Genomic DNA, 27,884 nt, shown 5'->3' on the forward strand with positions numbered 1-27,884 from the left:
TGAACAAGTTTGGCTTGTTTAAGTAAAACAGCTTTAAATTTTTGTTTATTTACTAATATCTAAATGATGAATATATAAGCTAAAAGTTACTGCTTGTGCTACATAATGTTTCGTAAACTGATATACAAAGTAAAACAAGTAACTATGTTCTGAAAATTTTTACATTTCTGCTTTTTTTATAATTTCTAGTTTTGGTTACTGGAAAATGAAATAAATTAATTGACCATAAAAATGAGGGGGGGGGACTAATCGCAGCCACTGGGAGATGACTTATCAGCTACTTGAATGTTAGTTCAACTGTTATTTTCAACGACCTTGGTTATATCACGCTTTTTTATTGTCCCCCCAACAAGCACAATACAGAAAGTACTACTGTATTACTTTTTTCATCAAAAAAATTCAGTCCATTCAAGTTGATTCTAACCCTCTATTCATTGTATTAAAAATTGTTTCATGGTATACCAAACTCGAAGAAGGTGTGTAAATGATGTTAGCACAAATAACTTTAACTTTCAAAAAAATATATTGAAGAATGAGTAAAATTCTGTTGCTAATGATTCATAAAGTAAATTTTTAATATCGGTTAAAGATTATCAATTTCAAAATAAAATATTAAAACCCTTAGTTTTTATTTTGTGTGTACAATTGTAAACAATAATAATTTATTTCAGGCTCAGGACAGCTGGTTTAGTCGAAAATGTCGAAAAATTAATCATTCAAGCAGCTCTCTTTCATTTTTGGTGCCTACATTTTTAAGTTTAGCTTTTTCAGAAGATGGTGAGTGTTTGCTGCCTTCTTACTGTTTGTGATATTTTAAATTTGTACTTTTTAAAATATTATAAGATAAGTCACTTGTTAATTGCAATAGGTTTGTTCTTTTCTTTCCTTATTAGAATTCATTTTGCACAAACAGCTTTAAATTTTTGTTTATTTCCTTCAATTCAATTGAAAAGTGCATTTTTTTCAAATTTTTTTTTTTTTTTTTTGAGCAATCACGATTGCTTATTGCTTTTATTTGACTGTTTTGATGTCCTATGATTTTATTTTCCTGCCAGCACCCTCTGCAGCATCACCGTCTACCAGCCGCCTCACCATGCTGGTCCTCTAGTGAAAGTCGTCTCGAGGTTGCGTCAATATCCTACACTTACACGCATACGTACATGCACGTACACACACACAAACACATACACTCATACATACATCTACAAACACAAACACACACTCAAACACATACACACAGACACCTACACTGCCGTGTGTAGGTAAACGGCAGTAACTGCAGATTTTTCGATTTTCATTTTTTTGCATTTTTGAAATCTTTATTACTAAAGTTTTATGGTACAAACACTTTTATTTGGCTGCCGGAGGAAAAAAAAGCATTTTTTTATCAGTGGTAATTAGCAGTAACTGTTTTTTTAGCAACATTTTGCGGGAAGTCGGAAGTATATACATACTGCTCTTTACCTGCCCACGGAAGAACGAAAACTTTCTCCCGTGGTCTGGTAAACAGCAGTAACTGCTTTTTTCGCTACATTTTGCAGGTAATTGGCAGAATGCACTTACTGCTTTTTACCTGCACACTGAAGAACGAAAACTTTCTCCCGTGTGCAGGCAAACGACAGTAACTGCAAATTTTTTGATTTTCATGAAATTTTTTGCCCATGATCCAGGGTTCGTACGGGTCATGGAAATCCTGGAAAGTCATGGAAAAAAAATTTGCAAATTTCAGACCTGGAAAAGTCATGGAAAATTAATATTTTCATTAAAAGTCATGGAAATTTATTTAAAGTCATGGAAAAATGTCTTGGGCGGTAGTAAAGAACCATAAAGAATTAAAATTTAGAATGATTTAACTGTATTGCATATAAAAGCTAACAATACTCAAAAATTGAACGAGCTTAAAAACAAATCTGAGTTTAGGAATCCTATTGCATCCGCTTCTGTAACACTCGCCCGCCTTTTTTTGTAGTGTGAATTTACTGCTGGGACATCCCTAATTTTGAATTCACTATTATTTTTAGAACTTCTTTTATGTTATGTTCTGTAGTAGTGGACTTATCATGTTCTTGATTTTACCACGCCCACTAAAAAAGTGTAATTTAATTGCATCCTAGTTTATTTCAACCACTTGTAATTGTCAGAGTTTATCTTAATTTGTGAAAGCAGGGTTGCCAACTCCTAAAAACGTTTCCCCCAAGCTCAACTCATAAAACCCCTAAAAACCTCTAAATGACGTCAGAAACCGCCAGCTCAGTCATTTCCAGCCGAGGACTGCAGTTTCGTGCTTATTAGCACTCAGCAGCCCGGCATAGGAAAGTGACTGAGCTGGAGATGGAAAACCTCCCAAGGAAGCCAAGAGTGCGAAACAAACTGGTAGCTAATATAGAATTAGCAGACCAGACGAGTGACCGAAGCAATGGTTCGGTTCAACTCGAAGATTGAACGCGAGGCAAGGTATATTCAGTAAATTACCGCCCATTAGCCAGGGCTAAAGCAAAAATACGTGAAATACACTGCCAGCTCAGTCATTTCCAGCCGAGGACTGCAGTTTCGTGCTTATTAGCACTCATCAGCCCGGCATAGGAAAGTGACTGAGCTGGAGTTGGAAAAAGGGGGAAAACCCCCAAGTTGGCAACCCTGTGTGAAAGCTTTAGGAAATGAAGACTTTAGTCAGGCGATAGAACATATAAGTAAGGGAATTCTAATAGTCAAACAGTAGTGCCCAACGTGCAGCTCGCAAAATTGATCCATGTGGCCAGTGTGATATCGCTGATGGTTCAGAAAAATGAACTTACTGACAAACGTGACTTTACTTCAACATGAATGAAAATACTGTCAAGTTACGTGGATGATTAGAAGCACTGCTGACACCAAATGGCAATATTTTTTTTTTAAAAGTAAATTTGCGATCGGAAACTTAGTATTAACTCCTTCAAATTTTGTCCCATTCATTACTATTATGCCCTATTTATCAAATAATTTTAGGCATTTAAACATCAGTATATTGCATTCACTATATTTTTACGTAATTTAAGTTTATATGATAAAGACAAATTATAGTTTATTAGTTTCTGCAGTGTGCACTGATATTTTTTTTAGTCAAGTTAAATGCTTTGATGAGGTAGTGGCATTCATGTAAAAGTTTTGCTAATGCCCACTTACGAAAATTGGCAGGTTTGACATTAAGTAGTACCATTCTCTTCATTTAACGAGGTCATGAAAATTTTTATGAAGTCATGAAAAAGTCTTGGAAAAGTCATGGAATTTTTTCATCCGAGTTGAGTATGAACCCTGATGATCGTTCTGCCGTGGGAGAATAAATGGCAGAAACTGCAATTTTTTCCCTTTTCTTTTCTTTTCTTTCTTTTTTTTTTTTTTTTGGAATTTTTCAAATCTATGCTTCTTCAATTTTATGTTTGCAAACATGTTTATTTGATTGGCACTAAATAAAACAGGGTGGCGACAGATCAGGGAAATCAGAGAGATCAGGGAAAAGTCAGGGAAATATCAGGGAATTTTGAAAAAATAACAAAAAATCAGGGAAAATGTATTTTATGAAGAATTTTTTTTTTTTTTTTTTTGCTTTACAAAATTAAGTACTCTAATTCCCTACGCATTTTCTGCCAATCTGTTAAAAAAAAAGGTAAAATTAATGAGGTGTGATTATACACTGCCGCATATTTGTGCATCTTTTTTCCTCAACGTCAAAGTATTGAATCTTACTTATTAACCACAGGATGAACTTCCTAAGATTGCTTCTGTGTCTGTTAGGTTGTTTATTTTACCTAGCTTGAAATTTCCTATTACGCTTTCATTGCTACGTAAAATAAACAACCATACAGACAAAGAGGAAGCCTTCATTAACGCCTTAGCTCCTTTGCCTTTATTCCATTGTCTTGAAGTAATTAGCGTACTGTAATCACGATTTCAAGAAAAAATCTTTGGTTTTTGAATTAATATTATAAAAGCGTAGAAGTTATTACTTCTTCGCGTTTTTAATTTAATTGCTAAAATTGAACTTTCAATTAAAAAAACTTATGTTTTTTTTGCCGTTATACTATTTGTTGTTACCACAGATTATAAAGGTTTTCTTTTCTTCAGACTTAAGTGATTCTTTAATTTTATAACCAAGTTGTATTCTTTTATATATTTTGGAATTAACTAATTGCTTTTTTTTCTTTTTCTTTTTTTTTTCTTGCATTTTAAAGTTTTTTGTTACAAAAGCAATCTAAGATTTTTTTTCGTTACATACTGAAATCATTTGAAATAGAGTTAACTTGTGTACTTAAGTAAAAATCTTTACTTTTTTTATTGTTAAAATGCTGTATTCATTCATTAAAACCTATGTTCTTGATTAGAGAAAAGCTCCCTATGAATGGATGTCAAATGGTTTCATCTGTTTTGCATAAATATGTCAATTACTTATATAATAATAACTACATTACTTCTATTCTTTCACTATTACTTGTTATTCTTGCAACAAATATTATATTGTTTGCAAACTTAGTTCAAAATAATTTCAATTACTTTTTAGTTCTATCATAAATACACATATGTTTTTATGAGTAATTTTAATAGTTTCTTAAAATTCTTATGCTAAGTGGTTTCTGGAAGTAAAGTATTTTTTTTCTTAATTTTCTATAATCTTTCCAGTGTAGAAAAATTTAATATACTGTTTTATAGGTTTTTCTTCCCCCAAAAAAATTGACTTGATATGTTTTTTTTTTTAAACCATTTTATTGAAAAAGTAGCATATTTTTAAAATATATCTTTTGTTCAACAACTTTACACAACTTAAAATGTTTAAAATACTGCATTTTATATTATTATACAATGGATTTCAAGTAGAGCAAAGAAAGAAAACTATTATCATTAGTAACATAAATCAGGGAAATTTGGTGAACTTAATCAGAGAAATCAGGGAACTTTTTTTCACAGTTCCTGTCGCCACCCTGTAAAAGCATTTTTTTTATCAGTGGTGATTAGGAGTAACTGATATTATCGCTACATTATGCAGGTAATCAGCAGTATGTACTTACTGCTCTATACCTGCCCATAACCATTGTCTACAGAATGGAACATAAATGAATCGCCGCGAAAACTTGAACCAAGACGCATAAACGGTTTTCGTGTTTTTTTTTTTAGCTCAACTCAGGGCAAGCAGTAACGCCCCGATGGGAGGTCATTGTGTGACCTCTGAAAAATTTCCTTGATTAGGCAAATTTAGAGAAAATATTGCATTTTTTAAAATGATTCCTAGTTGCTTCTCATTGGATGTAGGTATGTGTGCCAGGTCGTATTTTATCTTTCGGAAAAATTTGGGAATTACCGTCTCTCGTCCTTGAGCGAAAGAGATACTTAAAAGGGGGAGATATTTGGGGAAAAATAACCATACTTTATTTCAAAAAAAGTCGAAGAAAACGTTTTGTAATTTCACAGCCCTCAAACATTTTTAAAAAAAATCTTTGATTCTTCATATCCGTGGTCTAAAAACAATAAAACAAAATTATTTTTTGCTAATGTGCAGCTATAGAAGATAACATACGAGTAAACACAAGTAATGCTTGGCAGACGATAATTAAACGTGTACCAACAGAACGATTCTGTTCCATTTGTTTTGTTCTGTCGCAGACGATATTTTTCACAATTTTTTATATATACTAAGCTGCTGCACTTTTAGTAGTTCAATGAGAGCCATTATTAACACACGAAGCATTTCTTTCGCCTAAATTTTCATGGATATTTATTGCAAAGTGCGGAACATTAAGCAATTTGTCGTAGTTTTAAAAATGCCTAAAGAATCTTCCAGTTGCCAACGTATGAACATTAAAGAGTTTTCGACAATGCCGTAAGCAATCAAAACATATGCCTTTTTATTTTATTTTTAAATTACATTTCATTTATTGATATTAAATTTATGTCAAGTGTATACACGGTATTATTTATTTTTTAAAGTAAAATATATTATTCACATTGCAATAAATATACTTCGTAATGACATATCTACGCCGTATTATGTTGAATTTGTAATTATTGGTCATTCAATAGTACATTGTGCAGTTACTGCTGATTACCAGTAAAAGTGCATGAAAATTACTACTGCGAAGTGCAGGTAAACGGCAGTATCTGCTTTAATTAAAATTTTGATTGCAAAATCAAATTGAAACAAACTGCCCAAAAAATACTTCGATATAAACATATAGAATAGCCTAAAATCAAATTTCAATATTTAATTGATATTTGTGGGAAATCAAAAACGCGTTTCTTCAAATATCCCAGAAACTCATTTTTGTAGATACTGCCGTTTACCTGCACACGGCAGTACAGATACACACACCTACCCACGCACTTAGGCCTGCACACATACACAAACACATATGCCTACACACAAACACACGTACCCCCTACACACAAACACGTACCCTCCCCCCCCACACACACTCCTACATACACACACACACACTTGTGATTGCGAAAAGCATAATTTGAATTCAAAAGGTCAAAATTCAAATTAATTTTTCTTTAAAAAAAATATATATTGCATTTCATCTACATAGTATAAAATTAAGTCTCCGAAAAAGCATCTGTTTGTTCGAACGCTCAAAACACAAGAACTACCCGGTTGTTACGTCACTTGATACCAATTTTATTTTCATGGTAGACCGGGCAATGCATTTAGTATAATATATTAGGGTCAGTCAATAAAAACCGAGTCAAGTGCTATAAACCAGATTTTATTCGACATTCTTCAAAAATATTAACCGAAACTGTTTAAACACTTATCCCACTGGGGAATCAGTCGCATAATTCTCTGCTCATAAAAGTCCTTTGACTGCTGCTGGAACCGATTTCGCACCCACTCCTTTGCTTCATTTCCAAATGAAATCGTTGTCTCCAAAGTTTTAAGTTCCCCAAACATGTGGGATTGTATGGGGTAGATAGCTATAAGGAGGGAGTCAAGCCTTTTCACTTAAATTTCCACAAAAGTTCCATTTTTGTATTGGCTCTGTGTGGTCACGGGAAACTTTAGCATGCTGTCATCCTGTTACCTGATAATGCTAGACCATAGACAACCAGTGCAATAGAGAAACTTTTGCGGAAATCTCTAAGTAGTATTAGTTGCCCAATTTTTGCAGCATATTTATTAAAAGATCATTTACAGTTGCTTAAAAGCACTTTTAATCAACTGTATATGTACTTACATAACTGAAAACACAAACTTTTTTAATTTTACGAAAAAAAATTGCAATAACTGTACGTTTACTGAAAGTTAAAAGTTACAAATTAATAGTAAGGAAGTGAGCGTCATTTTAATCTTCTTATAATATTTTATCTGTGTTAAAATTGATATTGCTGTTTTCTGCAGATTTCTGGTTGTACTGTAGTGTAAATGCTATTTCAATTAGTAAAAATCTTTCAGAGACCTTAACTATTCTCAATTGATTTAAAGCTGACTAATTTTAAATTTGTGCATAATATTTTTCTTTTTAGATGCTATTCTTCAAATTGCAGTTGATAACAGCAGGCATATACTTTATGCTCGACTTGAAAAGGGATCCATACAGGTATGTAGTCCTAAACATACAATTCAGTTGGTGCAAATTTTATTACGAACTCATTCTTAAATCTAATATTTACAGATTTAGTATTCCTAAATAAATAATTCTGCTAATGTGTGTTTTTCCAAGATCTAATTTAATGTGTAATTTTTTTCTGTTTTGCATGTATTTTACTAATGTGAGTGTATATTGATCTTGAGAAAACTGCTGCTTAAATTGAATATAAAATTTAAGTAGTTTCTTTCACAGTTTTCTAAAATGTAATTTTAATTTTTTTTCCTGTTTAGGTTTATGATCTTGGAAAAGATGGAAAACAAATGAGTAAAGTTCATACGTTATATCAACACGCTATTGTTCAACAAGCTTCTGAGGTTGCACGGTATGTTTAAACTTATGCAGAGCTATGAAATTATATTCAGGTTAGATAATTTTTGAACAAACAGTATGTTCATAATGCAGGGCAGAAATTATTTGTCCTGACACAGGATTCCCATTAGAAGAAAAAATGTGGGTGAGAACATCTCACCCTCTTTTGAAATTAAAGTGAGATTTTTAAAAAAATATTAAATTATCTAACTTAACAGACATGACAAAGTCGCGAGAAAGTCCTGCGTTGAAATATTTTTTAAGTGAGATTTATTTTTAAAGTGCAATTCTCACGGTCTCACATTCTGTTGGGAACCCTGTCCTGATGTATAAAACAATAATATGATACATATATATAGCACAAATAAGTATCAGTTAGAAAAAGTATTCGATCATTTTAAGATCTCTGGGCAAACAGTTAATACAAATTACAAAAAGATATATATTTAAAACAATTAGTATGCACAGAAGTATTGTATAGATTAACATACACTCTCTGGCCAATTAATTGGAAACCTTTGAGATAAACTTCTTGCCGTACTCGCACTGTGCAGGGATCTGGAAGGAGTATCATGATATGGAGTATGTTCTGATGGCTTGGAAGTGGTGTGCTGGTGCTCTTCGAGCTTAAACAAACAGCCATGCGATTCCTAGATATATTGGCAGTAGTTGCATTTTTATCCTGGTGACGACGGATACTCCATATACGGTAATGCCATTATGCATCGTGCCAGAAGTGTTGAAAATTGGTTCACTGAGCATCAGTCTGACTTCTAACACCTTCCCTGGCGTCCACATAGCCAAATCTTAACCCCATAGAAAATGTGTGGGATATGGTGGAAAGACGCATTTGACATGTTTCTCCAGTTTCATCTCATTTACAAGATCTAAAAAGCTACATAGCCAATTCATGGTATTCTTTTGATGTAAATGCACTCCAGAAACTTGTAGACTCAATGGCCAAACGAATTAGAGCAGTTTTCCATGCAGAAGGAGGTCCAATAAAATATTGATCATGGGTTTCTAATTCATTGACCAGTGAGTGTATAATTTTGCAAAGTGGAACTACATGCTTACAAGAGAATTTATACAAGAAAATATATTCTTGCGCCATCTCAATCTTTTGTTTGTTTAAAATAGAAGCTATATGAAAAGGGCATGTAAATGCAGGAAAACCCCACCATAGTGAAGCGTCTGCATACCAGCAGTAACACTCTAACTAGTGCTTCACTAAATTCAAATTCTTTGTGGAAATATTTTTTAGAATGTGTGTAAATAGTGATTGTGATAGCACATAATTTGCCTCGTAATTTTTTAATGATTAAATAGAAACTCGATTAAATATTAAAAAAAGAAATAATTACTACTTACTAAAACTTGATTTTATTTCTCTATTCTATGGAAGAAATGAGTGATTGATTGATAATTCTATTGAATTCCTTTTGATTTAAAACCAGATTTATTATTTTCCTGGTATGTCATATTATTGACTGTAATTCATTAACTAATTTTATAGAAATCTTCTTTTCCAAGTTTAGTCAAAAAGCAAGCAAAGAATTGTCTGAAAATGTGTTGTTCAAAGCATGAGAATTCAACATAGATGAGTTTAAATGCATATAAAAGTTGATGTTTGGCATTGAAAAATTACAGGAATAGAAATATTTTGCAAATGGTACCATTTACATATTTTTTCTCTAGTGATTGCTAAAGGTAGAATGATTATATTTTTACAAAAAATCATTCAAAATGTAAATCATAAAAATGAATTTTAATTGTGCACAGAAAGTATTAACTAGATTATGGTTTGGTTTGATTAAATATTTTATTTGCATTGAAATGAAATTCGACATTTTATAGATTTGAAAATGGATTTAATTTTAAAAAAATGTTTCTAAAAGCAATTGTTTACTGAAAACAACTGCACATCAGGAATGTTACATCCAAAAAGTAGCAGAGGGTGCTAATCTTATCATTTTATAGGTCAGTTTAGGCAAATTGACTCAGAAGTACAACAAAAGCATACCGTAAAACTTGTCTATTTTTTTTTTTTTTTTTTTTGTCAATCATGAATGTTTCATTCAATTTTATATAAAAATTTATATTTTCAAAGTATAATTTTGTTCTTTTTACCACTTAAAAAAATTTTTTTTTTGAGTTGTGGGCAATTTTCCACAACTTTTTCAGAATCGGGATATTTTCATGATTTTTTTCGGTATTGCAAATTTTTCCAGTTTTTACCGCTGTAGTAAGCAGGAAAATGATTCTGCATTTAAAAGTTAACTGGGAAAATATTTGATTTCATTTATCACATGCTTTTTCCTATCTAAATTGTATAAAAGTTTGAGTTAAATATTCTGAAAACGTCCTTGATATGTCTTTTCTCAACGAGTTTTTTTCTTGAATAAGAGTGAGAATTTTGAAAACCGTATTTCATTGAGCAAGTACTAAGTACAAGTGAACTCTATAGTCTTTTGTTTTATAAACTCTTATATCAGTTAGATTTTTTAATTGAGGATAGTTTTGAAAATTTCAAAGCTCATTATCTGTCATAGCTTGACAGATACAGTTGGTTCTCTACTTAACGACTTTCAAGGGAACACAAAAAACTGTCCTTAAGTAGAATGCATCCTTAAATAGAATGCTTCTAAATCTACAGTGGAGCATCTGGAATCGTGAAAAGTTGTCTTTAAATAGAGAAAGTTGTTAAATAGAGTTGTTAAACAGAGAGCCAACTGTAATTAGTTAAATGAAATTGCTTTGACTATTCTGTAGTATATCATGATAGTAGTTAACACATGCCTAATTTTTGCCTTATATTAATAGAACAATTGATAAGAAGAATTTCTACCCTGTTGTTCACATTAGTGCTGTGGAAGCTCATGAGTCCAAACATGTTCATCTTGTTGCTGTTACTCAGTCAGGTAATCCTACAGTTTGATTTATTACATTGGAGAAAATTGTATTTTGAAACCCATGTATTTGTAAATTATAATTTTAAAGTTAGATGGGGCAGTGCCAGTGTTTGTTAAAAACACAACCATCTTAGAAAACTTTTAAGATTTTTATGACATTTTCTAAGTTAAAATGTCATAAAAATTTTAAAGAGACATGTTTCTGTGTGTAAAGTTTTCTGTTTCATAATTTTAAAAATTCATGTATTTTTGTTTTACTGAAATAAGTAGGTGTGTTTTAGCTTGCTATATAGCTTTTTTTTTTGGATCAGTCCAGGCATCGCAGCGTTCCTATATTCCTATATTTTCCTATATTTCTGAAAAAGGTTCCTATTTTCCTATAATTCCTATATTTTCCTATATTTTCAGTTTCTGCTTCTTTTTTTTTTTTTTTTTTACTTTTCCCCCGACTTTTTGCTACTGCATTTCCGCGAGCGACGCGCAGACGCCATTTTATCTAAGCAGGGCTCCCAAATGGTCCGCTTTTCCCGCCAAAGTTCGTTTTTATGGTAAAGTCCGCTTTAGACCGCTTTTTAACATTTCAGTCTGATTAGTCCGCTTTTACATAGTTTTTACTTAAATATCACATTTTAAAAGTTTTTTCATTTTGTTAAAAGTTACTGTACACCCAAACACGCCGCCGCAGCGCGTGTTAAACCAAGTTCGTACGCCCATTAAAAAAACCTTGAAAGGTTATTGAAAAAAAAAAAGGTCTTTTTTTTTTCTAGTGCTTGAAAACCTTGAAAATGTATGAAAAGTTTCTTTATTGCTTGAATTCTTTCAAAAATCATTGGATTGTGTTTCAATAGTGCAATTTTCTGAACATATATATACTCGGTTTGATTTATCGCGAAAAATTGTTTTCGTGTTTAAGGTTTCAATCCCTTTGCATCTTGTTAATATTTTGATGTTTTTACAATCCAAAGTGATTTTGACATGACCTTAGCTTAGCTTATTTTCCGTTTAATTTCAATAATTAACGAAGGAATTATTTTGGAAACTATGGCAACATTGAACTTACTCGGATTTCGCGGAAAAATGCTTCTCGCGTTTGAAATTTCAATCCTTTTGCATCTTGTAAATATTTTGATGTGTTCCACAATTGGAAGTTATTTTAACATATGCTACCTTAGTTTAGTTTATTTTTCGTTTAATTTTGGTAATTAAAGAAGGGAAAAATTTGAAAACCATGACAACATTGAACTTATTTGTACTTCGCGGAAAATTGCATCTCGCGTTTGAAATTTCAATCCTTTTGCATCTTGTGAACATTTTGATGTTTTTGACAATTGGAAGTTATTTTGACATATGCTGATATAGATTAGCTTATTTTTCATTTAATTTCAATAATCAACGGAGGAATTATTTTGGAAGCCATGGCAACATTGTACTTACTCGGATTTCGCGGAAAAATGCTTCTCGCGTTTGAAATTTCAATCCTTTTGCATCTTGTAAATATTTTAATGTGTTTCACAATTGGAAGTTATTTTGACATATGCTACGTTAGTTTAGCGTATTTTTCGTTTAATTTCAATAATTAACGAAGGAATTATTTTAGAAACTACGGTAACATTGAGCTTATTCGGACTTCGCGGAAAATTGCTTCTCGCGTTTGAAATTTCAATCCTTTTGCATCTTGTAAACATTTTGATGTATTTGACAATTGGAAGTATTTTGACATATGCTGCTATAGATTAGCTTATTTTTCATTTAATTTCAATAATTAACGAAGGAATTATTTTGGAACCCATGGCGACATTGAACTTACTCGGATTTCGCGGAAAAATGCTTCTCGCGTTTGAAATTTCAATCCTTTTGCATCTTGTAAATATTTTGATGTGTTCCACAATTGGAAGATATTTTAACATATGCTACCTTACTTTAGCTTTTTTTTCGTTTAATTTTAGTAATTAACGAAGGAAAAAATTTGGAAAACATGACAACATTGAGCTTATTCGGACTTCGCGGAAAATTGCATCTCGCGTTTGAAATTTCAATCCTTTTGCATCTTGTAAATATTTTGATGTTTTTGACAATTGGAAGTTATTTTGACATATGCTGCTATAGATTAGCTTATTTTTCATTTAATTTCAATAATTAACGAAGGAAATATTTTTAACCCATGGCAACATTGAACTTACTCGGATTTCGCGGAAAAATGCTTCTCGCGTTTGAAATTTCAATCCTTTTGCATCTTGTAAATATTTTGATGTGGTTCACAATTGGAAATTATTTTGACATATGCTACGTTAGTTTAGCGAATTTTTCGTTTAATTTCAATAATTGACGAAGGAATTACTTCGGAAACCATGGTAACATTGAGCTTATTCGGACTTCGCAGAAAATTGCTTCTCGCGTTTGAAATTTCAATCCTTTTGCACCTTGTTAATATTTTGATGCTTTTTACAATCCAAAGTGATTTTGACATGACCTTAGCTTAGCTTATTTTTCGTTTAATTTCAATAATTAATGAAGGAATAATTTTTGAAACCATGGCAACGTTGAACTTACTCGGATTTCGCGGAAAAATGCTTCTCGCGTTTGAAATTTCAATCCTTTTGCATCTTGTAAATATTTTGATGTGTTCCACAATTGGAAGTTATTTTAACATATGCTACCTTAGTTTAGTTTATTTTTCGTTTAATTTTGGTAATTAAAGAAGGAAAAAATTTGGAAACCATGACAACATTGAGCTTATTCGGACTTCACGGAAAATTGCATCTCGCGTTTGAAATTTCAATCCTTTTGCATCTTATAAATATTTTGATGTGTTCCACAATTGGAAGTTATTTTGACATATGCTACTTTAGATTAGCTTATTTTTCATTTAATTTCAATAATTAATGAAGGAATTATTTTGGAAACCACGGTAACATTGAACTTACTCGGACTTCGTGGAAAATTGCTTTTTGTGTTTGAAATTTCAATCTTTTTGAATCATGTAAATGTTGAAATATTTTTCCCAATCGAATGTTATTTTCCCATATGCCACCTTAGATTAGCATGTTTTATGTTTAATTTAGTAGAAAATAAATGTTTTATGGGAAACATGCCAACATTGAACTTGGTTCGTGAAAATATGCTTCTGTGAGCTTTCAATAGTTTTGCATCTTATAAATATTTTTATATTTATGACAATTAGAAGTTATTTTGACATGATACGTTTTAATTTTTATTTAAATAACTAAAAAATTAATAATTTTTGTGTTTAATTCGAGTTTATTTAGTTTTTCAAACTTAATTTTGATTAGTCTTTGCTTATTTTCGTTTATTACTGTTTTTTTGTGTGGGGGGGGGGATATTAAATTTAAATAATTGAGTACATAGTATTTTAAAGTAGCATTTGTATATGAAACAAAGTTGAAGTATGTAATTTCATAAAGTTGAATTTGTGTACATCATTTCATTGTCATGATGCCTGCTGTTGTTCTCATGTGCCAGCTAGGCTGGCAATTTGGGGTGCGCTGCTTCATTTTTCCAACCGCAAAGTCATTTGGTGTGAAGTCCGACTTCCACAGTACACACATGTCATAAGGACCAGTTTATAGGGTAGGCAATTATTTACAGCATAACATTAGATTCACACTAAGAAAGGACAAAAGAAAGTACGTCCATGCCCGAGCCGGGATTCGAACCCGGACCTTCCTGTCGCAGTCAGACTTCTCTGACCACTAAACAAGGCAGGCGGCATGATGCCTGCTAAGGGGGGATTTGTTCCCCCACATAAAAGTTCAAAGCACTCATGGCCCTGCAATCATGGAGTAATTTTTTAATGTAAGCTTTATGATTCTTGAAAATAAACTTTGAATATGAAAATTGCAAAACTAAGCCTCATGTGATCTGCTTCCCTTTGTGGTTGAGCATTTCAGACATTTTTTGGAAAACTTTGAATACAGTAGATCTGTTTGGTGTGTGATAGATTCATATCGGTTGTGAAGGGTATAATGCTATTAAGAAGCATTACAAGACAGAAAAACACAAAAATAATTTTAAACTAAGGAAAGATGAAGCACAGCTTCATCTATCCTTCTGTGGGACTACCAGCAACCCCCCCCCCCTCCCATGCAAATGTTTGTGTAAATAATATTATTATTCATTGGATAAAAAGAACAGTTGTGCAGAAGATAAAGGAATTGTATCATTAAAAATCTCAGTATTATGGTTAATTAACAAATTATCTTCATGGATTTAGCAGCAGGCAGCTAATTTGCCTTTTGGTGCTTCCTTGAAATTAAATGAATGGTCCTCCCAAGGTCATCTTTTTAATCCTAACTGGTCCTCTTTAGTCCTCTTTTTAATTGAAAATGGTCTGCTTCCTTTTCTAAAGCTAAAATGTGTTGAGTGTCCTGTACCGTGTTTCTTCCTGAGTGGAGCAGCGTTTGACTTTAGCTCGTCTCTGCAGCTCAATTCTGAGCCCATGAAGCTCCTGCGCAAGTCCTCAAAACTTCACTTTCGAACTCGGCGTCGATGAACTTGGGCGATCATGATGGGCGCATGGGCTGTGTAGGTTTTGATGATGTCATTCTAGGAAGGGCTCTCCGGCCACTTACCGTTTCAGGTCTCCACACGCACGATTTTTTTTCTTTTTTCGGAACTTTGCGTTTGGCTACGGTTGCAATTATTGCTACTTGCGGGATAGCTCATCTCAACTTCGATTGTTTTGGTTTTAATTGTGTGGAATGTAGGTGCTGCAGTTCGCGTATCAACTAAACGTTCATTTTAATAATAATGCCTCCGAAGAGGCCGCACAGCCAAGTTTTCAAAAAAGAATACGCAAAGCTGTTCTCGATTTTAAAAGAATTGAGGAAGTCGGAAAGACATGCACACTTTGGGGTCGTTCCAGACACAAATTGGGTCCGCTTTGCGGCCCCTTCACAAATTTACGCATCGTAAAAGCGGCCCCATTCACAAAATTCCACATTCAAAAGCAGCTCATTCACAAAATAAATATACAAACAACATAATAGGGTAAATCTGGAGCTATCATTTTTTTTCCAACCGGAAAGCTACCGGACCAGCAGCTACGTGTGAAACATAGTCGCCATATTTGGTCATTCACGGGATGGAATCAGACAAGATGCTTAAGTGCTTCAAATTCTAAGAACAAAGCAAAATTGTATTTTTAGACTTATTTATGCGTATGTATTGCACTTATGTCAGGTAGTGTTATTACATGTTTTTAATCAAATAGTAGTGCAGTCGAACCTGTTTATCTCGAACCTGCCTATCTCGAAAACCTCTCTGTGTCGAAGTTTTTCATTTTCCCTGCACATAAAGTAGTAATTCAATGTTTTCCCCCATGTTTGTCTTGAATGAAATTTTCTGAAAACCTGCATAACTCGAATTTCGACTTAAGTGTCTTTCTTGAATTCCATCCACAACAATCTTTATTGACTGGAATTTGGAGACACAAAGCACTTTTCTTAATATTAGCAATCACATGATCCTCCAGAATTAAAACTTTATGTACAAAAAGCAAGTTTTCCAGCAATTAAATCCATTCTGAAACTGAGAGGAAGGGGACATTGTTGATTAGTAAAATTGCTCCCAAAGTTTTACTTTCGAGTCATTGCTCCAATTACTTATTTTTAGAGCTTTTTTCAAAACTTCTGTATCTTGAAGCCTCCATATCTCGAATTTTTCCTATGTGTCGTAAAATTCGAGATAGACAGGTTCGACTGTATTGCATTTTGAAAAAAAAAATAACCTACTGGCCTGCCTTGTTATAAAAATTCCTGTATGTCCTCTTTTTTTATTTTCATAATGTTCCTATATTATTTCGAAAAATTCCTATATTGTTTGCAAAAAATTCCTATATTTTCCATCGAATTCCTATATTTTTTTCAGAAAATTCCTATATTTTCCTATATTTTTGTTGGCAAATGTCACTTCTATCCCTGCACTAGCTTTAAAACTAAAAATACTTAACTGTAAAGGTCATTTCTTAACGCCCCAAGCAACCACACTACCGTAACCCTGCCCTGTTGAGTGAAGTGGTTTTTTTCTGCAATTGAAATGTTTTGCCAAACAAGCAATTCTATATCGAAAACGTTATATAAAGAACAATCACAATTGAATAATATGACAAACGAAATTATTTACTTAGATAAAAACAGTGAAGCACCGTTTATACGTTTCTCTTTTATACATTTTTATCAATTATACGTTTTTAAAATTGGTCCCTACAAAGTCTAAAACACATTAACTTATACCTATTATATGTTTTGCTTTTTCATACAGTCCCTTCAAAAACGTATAAACACGGTGCTTCACTGTCACTATCTTCAACTATAAGAACAAAAAGAAACGTTGTTGAAATAAGATAAAAAAAAACCCAATAGAAAAATCCTACAAAATCAAATTATGTACCTGAATATCGAAAAAAAAGGCATTCAAGAATCAAATCGCTGACCACAACAGTCCCACAATGGCGTAGCTATCCACACTGTTGGCCAGCGCCCTCTCGAGTCAACTTACCCCGCCATCTATTACGAATTCATAGAACTAAACTTACCCTGCTATCTATTAGGAATTTATAGAACTAAACTTATAGATACTAAATGGCAGAAAGAAACATAGCAACAGGTTTAATACGATTTTCTTGATTTCCACCGCTACCACTTCTGATCACTTTCTTGGGGTCAATGACCAAAATCTGATTGTCATCTATTTCAACATCTTTTTGTTGTGTTATGCAGTCAAATCTGTCTATCTGAAAAATTAATGGAAAAGTAAATCCAAATTTCTGCGTTATGGTGTACTTTGGCATGGAATTAGCTGAGCATTATTAACTAAATCTGATGGCAATTTAACCTGAGGATAAACTATAAATGGTGGGCCTACAACTTTATCAGCTCGAATTATCAGCAGTACAGTAAGAGGTTCTTTGTCTGAACCTTGCACAATTTCGTAATTAATATGTTTGCATTTCTTTGAAGCTAAGACTTTTCCTGTTTTGGATTGAGGGGTTGAGACAAAGCAAAAATGCAGCCTCATCTTAATTGTAAATTCTCCAAGGATCTTTCAAAACCTCTTAGAGATTTTCTTTGTACAAATAATCTTCAGTTTTTTAAAACCACATTCGCAAACCAACCTCACTTACTTTGGCTCTTGAATGAGTAAAGGTTTCTTGAATGCACACACTAATTTCAGGATGACGAGTCAAAAACTATTTAAACTATTTTTTTCTTAGTTTGTTATTTGAATCGAGATTTCCTGTTTGCCAGTTCAATAATTTTTTTGAACTGTGGACAGTAACTCCTCCTTTACAAAAGGAAAGTCAGCTTTGGCAATTCCTAAAATTCATCTTACTAAGGCATCTTCTTCAGCTGCTGTAAGAATTGATGATCGGCTCAGTTTTCTTTCTGTCAGATTTTTCCTTTGACTTCATTTTTTAAAGCACTGTGAGGCATGCCAAATGTAATGCTAATTTTTCTAAAGTCTATGTTTTGAGTACAAACAGCATTTATCATTGCTTCTTCAGCATACAAAAAATTGGATTTGATTCCATTTAACGAATGTACTGTGGGTGCAGATGCCATATTTCAGGTTTCTGGAAGAAAGAAAGCAGCTTATTAGTTTTAAATTTGAGAATGATTAAATAACGCAATGCGTTTAAATTAATGCCCAGTCCCAGTTATTTTCATATAAGACATTCTTTTTCTTTTCTTCTTTTTCTTTTTCAGGTCTAGGCTGCCTTGACAGCTCACTTCCTCCTTCCAACTCAGACGATACACAGCAACTTGCTGCCAGTTTTTTTAAAGTAGTTTTTGAAGTTACTTTCAATATCATCCATCCACCTTGTTGGTGGTCTTCCTCTAGTTCAGGATCCCATAGGATTCTTGAATGTGTAAGCTCTGGCCAGGTTATTTTCAGGGCTTCTCCAGACGTGACCGAGACCTCTTAATCTGTTACTTCAGATGACTTGATTGCACCATGTTCCTGCACAATGAGTAATTCCTTCACTTTTGCTTTTGATGATATTTTCGGAAGACTTTTTGAATTTTTTGGCATTACAGAGAAGCACTTTATATTCCATATGTTTTTATCAATCACAAATACGTTTTTCCAATTGGTCCCTGCAGAGTCTAACACATTAAAGCTTGCCTATTATATGTTTTTTTCATTTGTACGCTTTTTTCACAGTCCCTTCAAAAACGTAAATGGTTCTTCACTGGACGTTTTTGCTGAAATTCATTGGATTGTCTCGTGTTCTTTTGTGAGGGACGTCTTTTTGTACTTTTTCTCAGCGATCACTTTTGAGTTTTCGTTACACAAATTTTACAAATTCAAGAGATTTCACACATCCTAAATTGAACTTGCTTACAGCTGAAGTGACAGCCATATCTAAATATTTCTTGGACAGAAAAATCTCCTTCGAACATTGCCCCATATGAAGCTATACAGGCATTCATTGGCATTTTGTGTTTTCCCTTTCGTGTATCGCAGGAGAAGTTCTGTAGATGCTGCCTCTGGTAGACCGGCATAACTTTCTCAACATTTTCCTGCCTCAAAACAGTTTTCATTTTTGAGCGCTTTTTCGGAGTACTACCTGTAGCTAACGCAATTTGGAAAAAGTACCAAGATTTCGCACTAGGTGGGCATTTGCTGTGCTGTGGCTTCCTGTCATTCGACATACAATGGAACAGCATTGCATAAATGGTTGTTTTCATTTTCTCGACATCTCGGGCATTATCTTTGACAGCTTTGCAATAAAACCTTCGAAGCTTGGTGATGGTGTTGTCCGTTAGACTCCCTACTTTTTTCCCTCCGAGTATTATACCTTTTGTTCTCCATTCTTCCAAGTCCCTTCCCAGTTCTTTTTACTACATGGTTCAGGCATTCTTCTTTTTCAATTTTACCATCAGCACCATAAACTTGTGCAGCATTTATTGATTCAGAAGTTGCAGTGTCGCCATCAGCAAGAGCACTGGTGTACCAAAACTTGCCTGTCTGGGCCTTTGTGTCCATAGCTGGAATCCCCAACACAATTGAAAATGTCTAAAGCTGCACGACCCCTTCCCATTTCAGTGAAAGTTTGGAACAATTTTGTCATTAATGTCGAAACAGCGACTAGGGTCAGAGCGATGACTACTAAAAGACGAGCCAGCAAAATTACCACAGGTAGTGCAGTGCAACTATAATTTTAAAAAATATCCATGTGTGGAAGATGATCTTATTTCTATTGTAACAAGTTTTGCTGACTGTACATGGTAGTTTTCAGGAGATTGTTCAAAGAACGTAAATCAATTACAGTAGAGTCTCGAAAATCCAAGGTAATTGGGGCTCGCGCCTCTTCGGATTTCTGAAATTTCGAATTATGCAGAAAATTCCTCCAGATTAAATTTTTACACTGTTCGGATGACATAGGAAGGAAAAACGTAAGGAAGAATAAAAACATAATCAAATAATTCAATAGAAACAAAACAAAATAATGAACAAAAACAGTTTAAGTTGGCTAATAAGGAAAAACTAACAGAAACAAATATCAAAACTGTGTCCGAAAAAATAGCTTGCAAAAAAAAAAAAAAAAAGATTGAGAACAGTTTGAATTTATGTTGCCATCTTACAAACTTTAAAATAAAATTAAATAATTAGAAAAAAAATGCTTAAAAAATTCATAAAATCATTCACATCTCAAGTAAGCAGGAAACATTATACAGCTGCTCCAGCAGCCGCAAAATGTAAACAAAGGGACATGATCATATACAAAATTGATCATAACTCAGCTAATTTTGCACCAATTGACAATTTTTTTTTTTTTTTTTTTTTGACATTGCTCATACAGAATTCTCTTATTTAAATATTTAAACATCCAAAAGCCAATATTTTGATTGATTTTCACGAATTTGAAAGCCCTGTGTCATTTTGACAGAGAAGCTTTTCCAACAAAAATGTCCGATTGGACACAAGCCACAATTGTTTCTCTTTCCCTTGCTCTGCTGCCATCTAGTAACATGAACCGAAATTATAATCTTTAATGTAAACTTCATTCAGCTGGTAAATAGCCTTCTACTTTTCAAAGATTGGATATGAATCTTATGACATTTTTGAAGCAAGTGCCAATAACTGTCGACCTGCCAATTACTGGGAGTGTTATCTTATCTGCAATAATCAGATGAAATATTTATTACCCATTAGGCATTTTATTGTTTATTTTTTGCATTTCTAGTAGAGACGTACCGAGTAGCACTTTGGCCGAAAACCGAGTACTTGGCCTTTCACTACTCGGCCGAGTTACCAAGTACCAATTATGTTTTAAGAAGGAGCACCAACACACATGTGATGAATTTTGAACTTATTGGAATAGTAGTATAGACCTCCTTGTCCATATAATAGTTTTTAAAACTAAATTCCTGCTGAAATTCAATTACGCATTATATAAACAATTTTGTTTGTGTCAAAAATTTTACAAAAAAATTATTTTTAAAATTAAAAATAAATAAATAAAAGGTATGATTAATCAAGTTGGAATTAAAACAAATTACAGTAAAATCCCTCTAATGCGGACACTAACAGGACAATTTTTTTGTCCGCAATAGAGAGGTGTCCGCTAGGCGGACACTAACAGGACAGGGGTTTAATAATGCTATTTGCATTGGAACTGGGAAATAAAAATTGTCTGCATAAGAGGGGTGTCCGCCTTTGAGGGGTGTCCGTTAGGAGGGGTTTAACTGTATACCAATCAATTTTAGTTCTAGTCCGCCAAACAAAAATAATTTTTAAAAGCAGATAAAACAAATGTGCAGGAACACTGCAGACCCATGTTTCTGCCCCCCCCCCCCCCGTTACAAGGAACGTCTTTTTCAGTGCATAACATGTGAGCTGAAGAATGTAAAGACATTCGACAAAAAAATCCGACTTTTGTCGGATGCCTTTAAATCCACGAGCTCCCATTTTGTGCATTGAAAAAGGAATTCCTTGTAACGCCAAAACACGTGTCTGCAGTGTTCCTGCACTGTGCTTTTAACGTTGTTTTATTTCCTTTTATTTTTTAAGCAAAGGTATTTTTATATTTTTTATAACTAATTTTTGTTTAGCAAAAATCCATTTTTAATATAAAAATTCCATATTTTCTATACTTAGCTTTTTTGCATAATTTTTAATAAATAAGTTTTATTAACTTTGGGGACATTAAAATAAAGATTTATTCCCATTGAAGCATTACAAACTTCATTATTCAGTGATAGCAGCAAGCTCAAAAAAAATATAGGATTTTTCAAAAAAAAAATATAGGACACTTTAAAAAGAAATAAATTTTCACTTTTTGATCACGTCAAAATTTAAATATTGGTTTCTAATCCTTAGCATTAATTTACTCATGTCATTTTCTGAAGAAAATTAGTTTGAAAATAATGCATCAAAAATTTACTTACCAACAAATTTGGCAATTAACAAATCAACATTATCCTAAATACTTCAGCAGACTTGTATAGGTTATTGTATGTTTTTGTAATTTAAATATTGTAACTTAATTTTAAGCGTAAAAGATACCTCACTAAATACTAATATTAATTCAGTAGCTTAATAGAATGTTTAATGAATTCAGTTACTAAAATTTATTACCAATTATTAGCTTAGGGTTTCTATAGTTAAGAACTTTCTCAACAACAATAAGCACTTGTTAGAAGTATGAAATGTAAACCTAATTTTTTATTGGAATTACTATAACTACAACAATCTTGCTTCTTAAGTTACAACAGCAAATGAACTTAATATTAACCAATCATATTTTGTTTAAACAAAATTAGTTCAAAATAAACAAGAACAAATTAGCAAACTTAAAGGAAATTTTAAATTTTGTATACAACTTATTTCAAAAAGCTGTAAAACGTTCAATTCGCATCAAACCTTAATTCAAGAGTGTCAATCAAAATATGTCTCTCTATTTGTATATTTGGTGAATTTAATTTGAAGTTTTCAGTTTCTTTTCACCTGCAGCAATTAAGGCTTGTGCTGCTGCCACATCCTCAAATGATTTTCTTTTCAAGGCAGCTGCCAGTCACTTGTTGCCCTCTTCAATCAGTTTATGTGCACTTAAAACATTATCCTTCAATGAATGGAGTTTTTCTTGCGTTGTTTGTTTCCTCACAGGTTCTTTATTGGGAATTATTTCCTTCCTTGCTTCTCTTTCCTGTAATTCAGCCTTGTACTTTGAATGAGCACCTTTGTAATAACTTATCATTTCTTTTGTAATTAATGTTTCACCGACGTCGTCTTTTTTAACATTGTCTTTAATTAGACGCAATCCAATTATTGTCTCTTGGGACATTCTTGTTCTGTCACTCATCATTCTCTTATTAACAGAAAACCCACGCTCTACAGGCGCTTGTCCATGAGATAAGCAAAGTGCAGCTTTCACAAGTTTCGAAAGATGATAATATCTTTTCTTTCCAAGAGTGAGATTGTTCAGAGACAAAACATTGGCCCAGTACATGTCAATAGCATTCCATTTTGTTTCTCCGTCAGACTGGGTTATTATACTCCAATCCTCTTTAATGTCATCGTCGGAGACATATATCCGCCATTCATCCAGGATTTTATTCTTCTTCATTTACACAGCGTAGTAGCATTTTCAATAGACGTTTAACAACTCCCACTGTATTATCTACAGGCTCCTTTCGAGAAAGAGGGTGCAAAACCTGAATACATTTTAATAATTGGTTTTTTAAAGGCAGCTTCTGCATCAGATAAGAAGTCACAGTAAAATAAAAATTTTGAGCATTAAGCTTGAAACACCTTTTTTCAGCAGATCCAACACTGGATAACACTTTAGTTGCTTCAGAGCCCACATCTAAATACTTAAAATTTTCTTTCTCTATAATGACTTTAAGTGGAATTTCGACAAGGGCTTCATCTTTGCAATTTTGGTATTTTTCCATGCAGATAAATCTAAAAAGTAGTTTTTTAACCATACAAACCATTTCATCATATAAAAGATGAATAAGAGTTGTGTCACTCTGCAGAAAACGTAAAAAATTTTCAAAAAGCAAGCCCACACTGACAAGAAATTGCAAGTATGCAGGTGTAACTTCATCTTTAAGCGCATTTCTAATTCTCTCGTATCTTTCATTCTTGATCAAACCACTTCTGTTGTCAACTAAATCTTTCAGGAAATGCTTTTTTAAAGTGTTGTACATTTTTAACACTCGCTGACAGGAAGGGACAATGGATAACCAGCGATTACTGACAAATCTTGATGTTGTGCAAATATTATCCTCTTCAGTTGAACTGCTAGCTGTTATCATAAGATCCTCTTGTCTGGAAGGATATTTTCAAAACCATATGTCAATATCCTCTAAAAATTCTGTGATAGAAGCAAAACTGTCTATTTTCAATCCTTCTCCAAACGCATTATGCATTACATGCAAGTTGCATGTGCCAACATTTATCAGTCCTTCTTTTACACCATCATTTTTTAGACGCTGATCAATAATTTTAAAAACAGCCTTGTTTACATTCGGTCCATCACTACCAAGCATTATCACTTTCTTCAACGGTAATTTTGATTTCCTTATACAGTTCATGATTGCAGAATCAATATCTGTTGCTGTAGCGTGAAATACCATTTCAGAGCCAATATAGCTCTGCTGAATTTTGTTACATTCGTTACTCCAATATCGCACATGAATGTCAACTTGTTTGTGATTTGCTTCATTTAATGTCTCGTCATACATAAGTGTAAAAAAAGAAGAACTCTCAACATCTTTAGTGATGAGGGATAGGTAATAGGGTCCTAATCCGTGAGATATCTCATAAGAGATTTTTCGAGATGACAGCTTCATCTCTTTTGCGGCATTGTGCCCAGAAAACATCCTGGAAAATATTTTCATTATGCCATCAAAAGATGAAAATGATATCTTATTGACTGCCGCATGCAGGATGTAAAGAATTTCCGAAGAAATTATTTTTTCTTCTTCACTTAAGTTCCAAATAGAAGAAGTTGAACTGGCTGCATTTGATAAACAAAGTCCTTTCTCACCGCAAGCTGTTGAGGTAGTAGTTAATTTGGATTGAGATGTATCAGTTGCAACTCCCACGAACTTCTTATGTTTTGCAGTGCTGGCATGTTGCAACAATTGCAACTTTCCGCTATTAGCAATAGAAATTTCTTTTTGGCAAAATCGGCAAATGCAATGGAATTCGTCTCTGCCGTCCTTGCACCAAAATTCAACTTTCTTTCCAGTGCAATCTTTCAAGTTAAGCCAATCTTCCTGAAACTTTGTTTGTCGAGGCATCTTTTAATAATATCAATCACACATGCTAAACGATAATCACGGCAACACGCGACCCCTCTAAGCCTAAATCATTCAGTACGCCAAATAGCAAGAAGCGAACGTACTGCTCCTTCCTCTCCACTGTTTGGCCACTTGCCAATTTTGGAGTGTTATCTTGGCGAAAGGTTGCCGAGAAATAGCCAAGTTTTAATTCTCATATTAAATAAAAGTAACGAATGATTTTGTTTAATGATGCATATATTCGGTTAAAAACCGGTCATTTGATAATTCAGGGCCAATTAGATATTTTTAAAGATCGCATGACTCCTCGTAGATTCTAATGCTAAAAGCAGTAACTAAACCTAACGAGGGGAACAGCTGGCGAGATTTCCGGGTTACACTGTTCCCCGTTTAGATTGGACTGTATCAGCCATCTAGTAACCCTATTCATTGGGCAGCAAACGGAGAGGAGAATTAAGCGCATTTCAGACACGTGGTTCCTTCTTGTGTTCAAACCATTTCTCATCGATTCCCGTGTTTAAAAAAAAAATTCGGACAAATTTAGATTTTTTTTTTATTTCTACGTTTGATGAGAAAACAGAAAATATAGGACAAACAGCAATTTTCAAAATTATGGGACAAATATAGGACATTTTTTTTCAATATTTCAAAAATATAGGAATTATAGGACGGCTGCGATCACTGATTATTCTCAAAATTTAAATTTGACTTATAAATTTTTAACTGTAAATGATTGCATAATATAATGCTTGCTCTTTTTTTTTATAAATTTTAGTATCTGTCTTGAACAATATTCAATTTTTTGCAACTACTCGGTATTGGCCGAGTATCTGATCAGAATTTGGACGACTAGGGCGAGTACCGAGTAGTTACCGAGTACTCGGTACGTTTCTAATTTCTAGTAAAGTTTACATTTGAGGCAGTGAGAAGCATAGGGGTGTTAATGACAACATTAAAAATTTAGAGATAACCAGTACAAATGGGAGGTGGACCCCTCTTCTGTCTTGGGGCAAGAGATAGTACTAGTAGTCCTGGTAGGTGCTGTATAGCATGATTTTGAAAAAAAATTCAATGAAAGCCTATCTAGGATGTTATCTTAATAGTCGTTTTTCTCAAAACTTGAAAATGTCCGGTTACATCTCTTTGCTTCTCACTGCCTCATTTGTTATTTATAATGAAAAAAAAAGGTTTTCCTGCCCTTGGTCTTTGTTTTACTGTTTATCTTTATTTACATGCATGTACAAGTGTGCTTTTTTTTATTTTTAGCTGTAAAGAATGGATGCCAAAAAGAGATTTCCTTCTGGACATAATCTGACTTTAAACACCAGAAAGAAAGAAAAAAAGTGCCAAAAATGTGGATTTGTTACGTTTTATCTGCGTGTGTTATATAAGCACAGGATTAAATGTGTTGGGAAATTAATAGGTTCTCCTATTGCATGTTGCTATTGCAAAAGAAAATTCATTTTTTTCAATTCTTTTAAGCACCATAAACAGACCTGTGTCAAAACTTATTTAAAAAGAAAATTTTTTTTTTTTTTTTTAAATTTCAAGCTTCAAAAAAAAAGCCTGGTTCATCTGCTCAGTTAAATCAATCAACAGGAAAACATATCATTGTTTGCCCCATTTGTTGTCAATTCTTCAAAAACCAACTAAAATATAACAATCATCTTCAAAGAGGTATTTGTAAATCTAAGTCATCAAAATTGCAAGAAAGTTTTTCTGCTCGCAAAAGTTTTGCGAAGGATAGTAGTAAGCATCTGCGAAAAAATAGATCTTCCCATGAAAAATATCCACCAAACAATCAATCTTTTAGAAACATGAAAAGTGATCTTCATTCATTTGCTAAACGCACAGATTCTTTCACTTGTATGTGGTGCAAAAGCGAGTACCCGACGGAAATGTTACTGTGTAAGCACTTTGAAAAAAATGAAGTGTGTGCAGAAGTTTTTTATAAATCATGTGTTAAGAAAGTTTTAAGGCCAGAAAAAGTGGTACGCATGTCCTTGCTAGAAAATCAGTTTCCAGTCATAAAAGCAGACAACACATAGGACAGTTGAGTTTACCACATGATTCTGGTGGTTCAGCAAGAAAGAGTTTTAGTTCTCCTTTTCAAAAGTATTCCAATAAATATATATATATATATATAAAAGTCTTTCTGCCCGTTTCGCAAAGCCTTTTCTGAACTACTGTCCTGTTTGTTTTGAAAAATTTCAAGATTCTCATAGTTATTTCCTGCATCAGAAGAAATTTAACCACTGGGGAAAAGCAACTAAATCTGCGAATGTTAAAATAAAGTGTCCTTTTTGCAGTAAAGATTTTTTCATATTCGAGCTCGTAATATTCATTTACGTAATCATGCTGATAAATCTGAGGAAGAAATAAGGTTATTCCTCAAAAATAGTACCTGTAACATTTGTTCCCAGATCTTTGAATCAGAATCCATTAAACAGCAGCATGAAAAGCTTGAACATGGAAATGAGCTTTCAGATCTAAATCCAGCTGTGCAGTTTCTTGCTGGCCTATCCAATAATGCAATGTCCAGTAAGAAAAATTCAAATGTTAGGCTAAATCCCGACGAATTGCCTGCTGCTTTAAAAAAGAAATTGGATCTATTTTGCAATTCTTGCCCAATTTGTATGACAGATTATCCATCTCCATTTATACGTGATAAGCATTTTTGTAAAAACCACTTAGAAAGGGTAATTGCATGCAAATTTTGCTTTGTTAAACTCAAAAAAGGTGAAAATTTGCCTTTGCATTTACAGGAATTT

General features: G+C 33.1%; 1 protein-coding gene across 1 annotated transcript in view; it reads left to right on the forward strand.

Annotated features, from left to right (window-relative positions):
• LOC129229410 (nuclear pore complex protein Nup155-like) overlaps positions 1–27,884 on the forward strand; it is a 97,258-nt gene that overhangs the window by 17,889 nt on the left and 51,485 nt on the right. Inside the window, exons 8-11 of the mRNA XM_054863714.1 lie at positions 672–777; positions 7,492–7,565; positions 7,847–7,938; positions 10,749–10,846. Of these exons, the coding sequence (XP_054719689.1) occupies positions 672–777; positions 7,492–7,565; positions 7,847–7,938; positions 10,749–10,846 (370 nt within the window). The remainder of the gene's footprint in view (positions 1–671; positions 778–7,491; positions 7,566–7,846; positions 7,939–10,748; positions 10,847–27,884) is intronic.

This window comes from Uloborus diversus, chromosome 9 (assembly GCF_026930045.1).
Source record: "Uloborus diversus isolate 005 chromosome 9, Udiv.v.3.1, whole genome shotgun sequence".
Lineage (NCBI taxonomy): Eukaryota > Metazoa > Arthropoda > Arachnida > Araneae > Uloboridae > Uloborus > Uloborus diversus.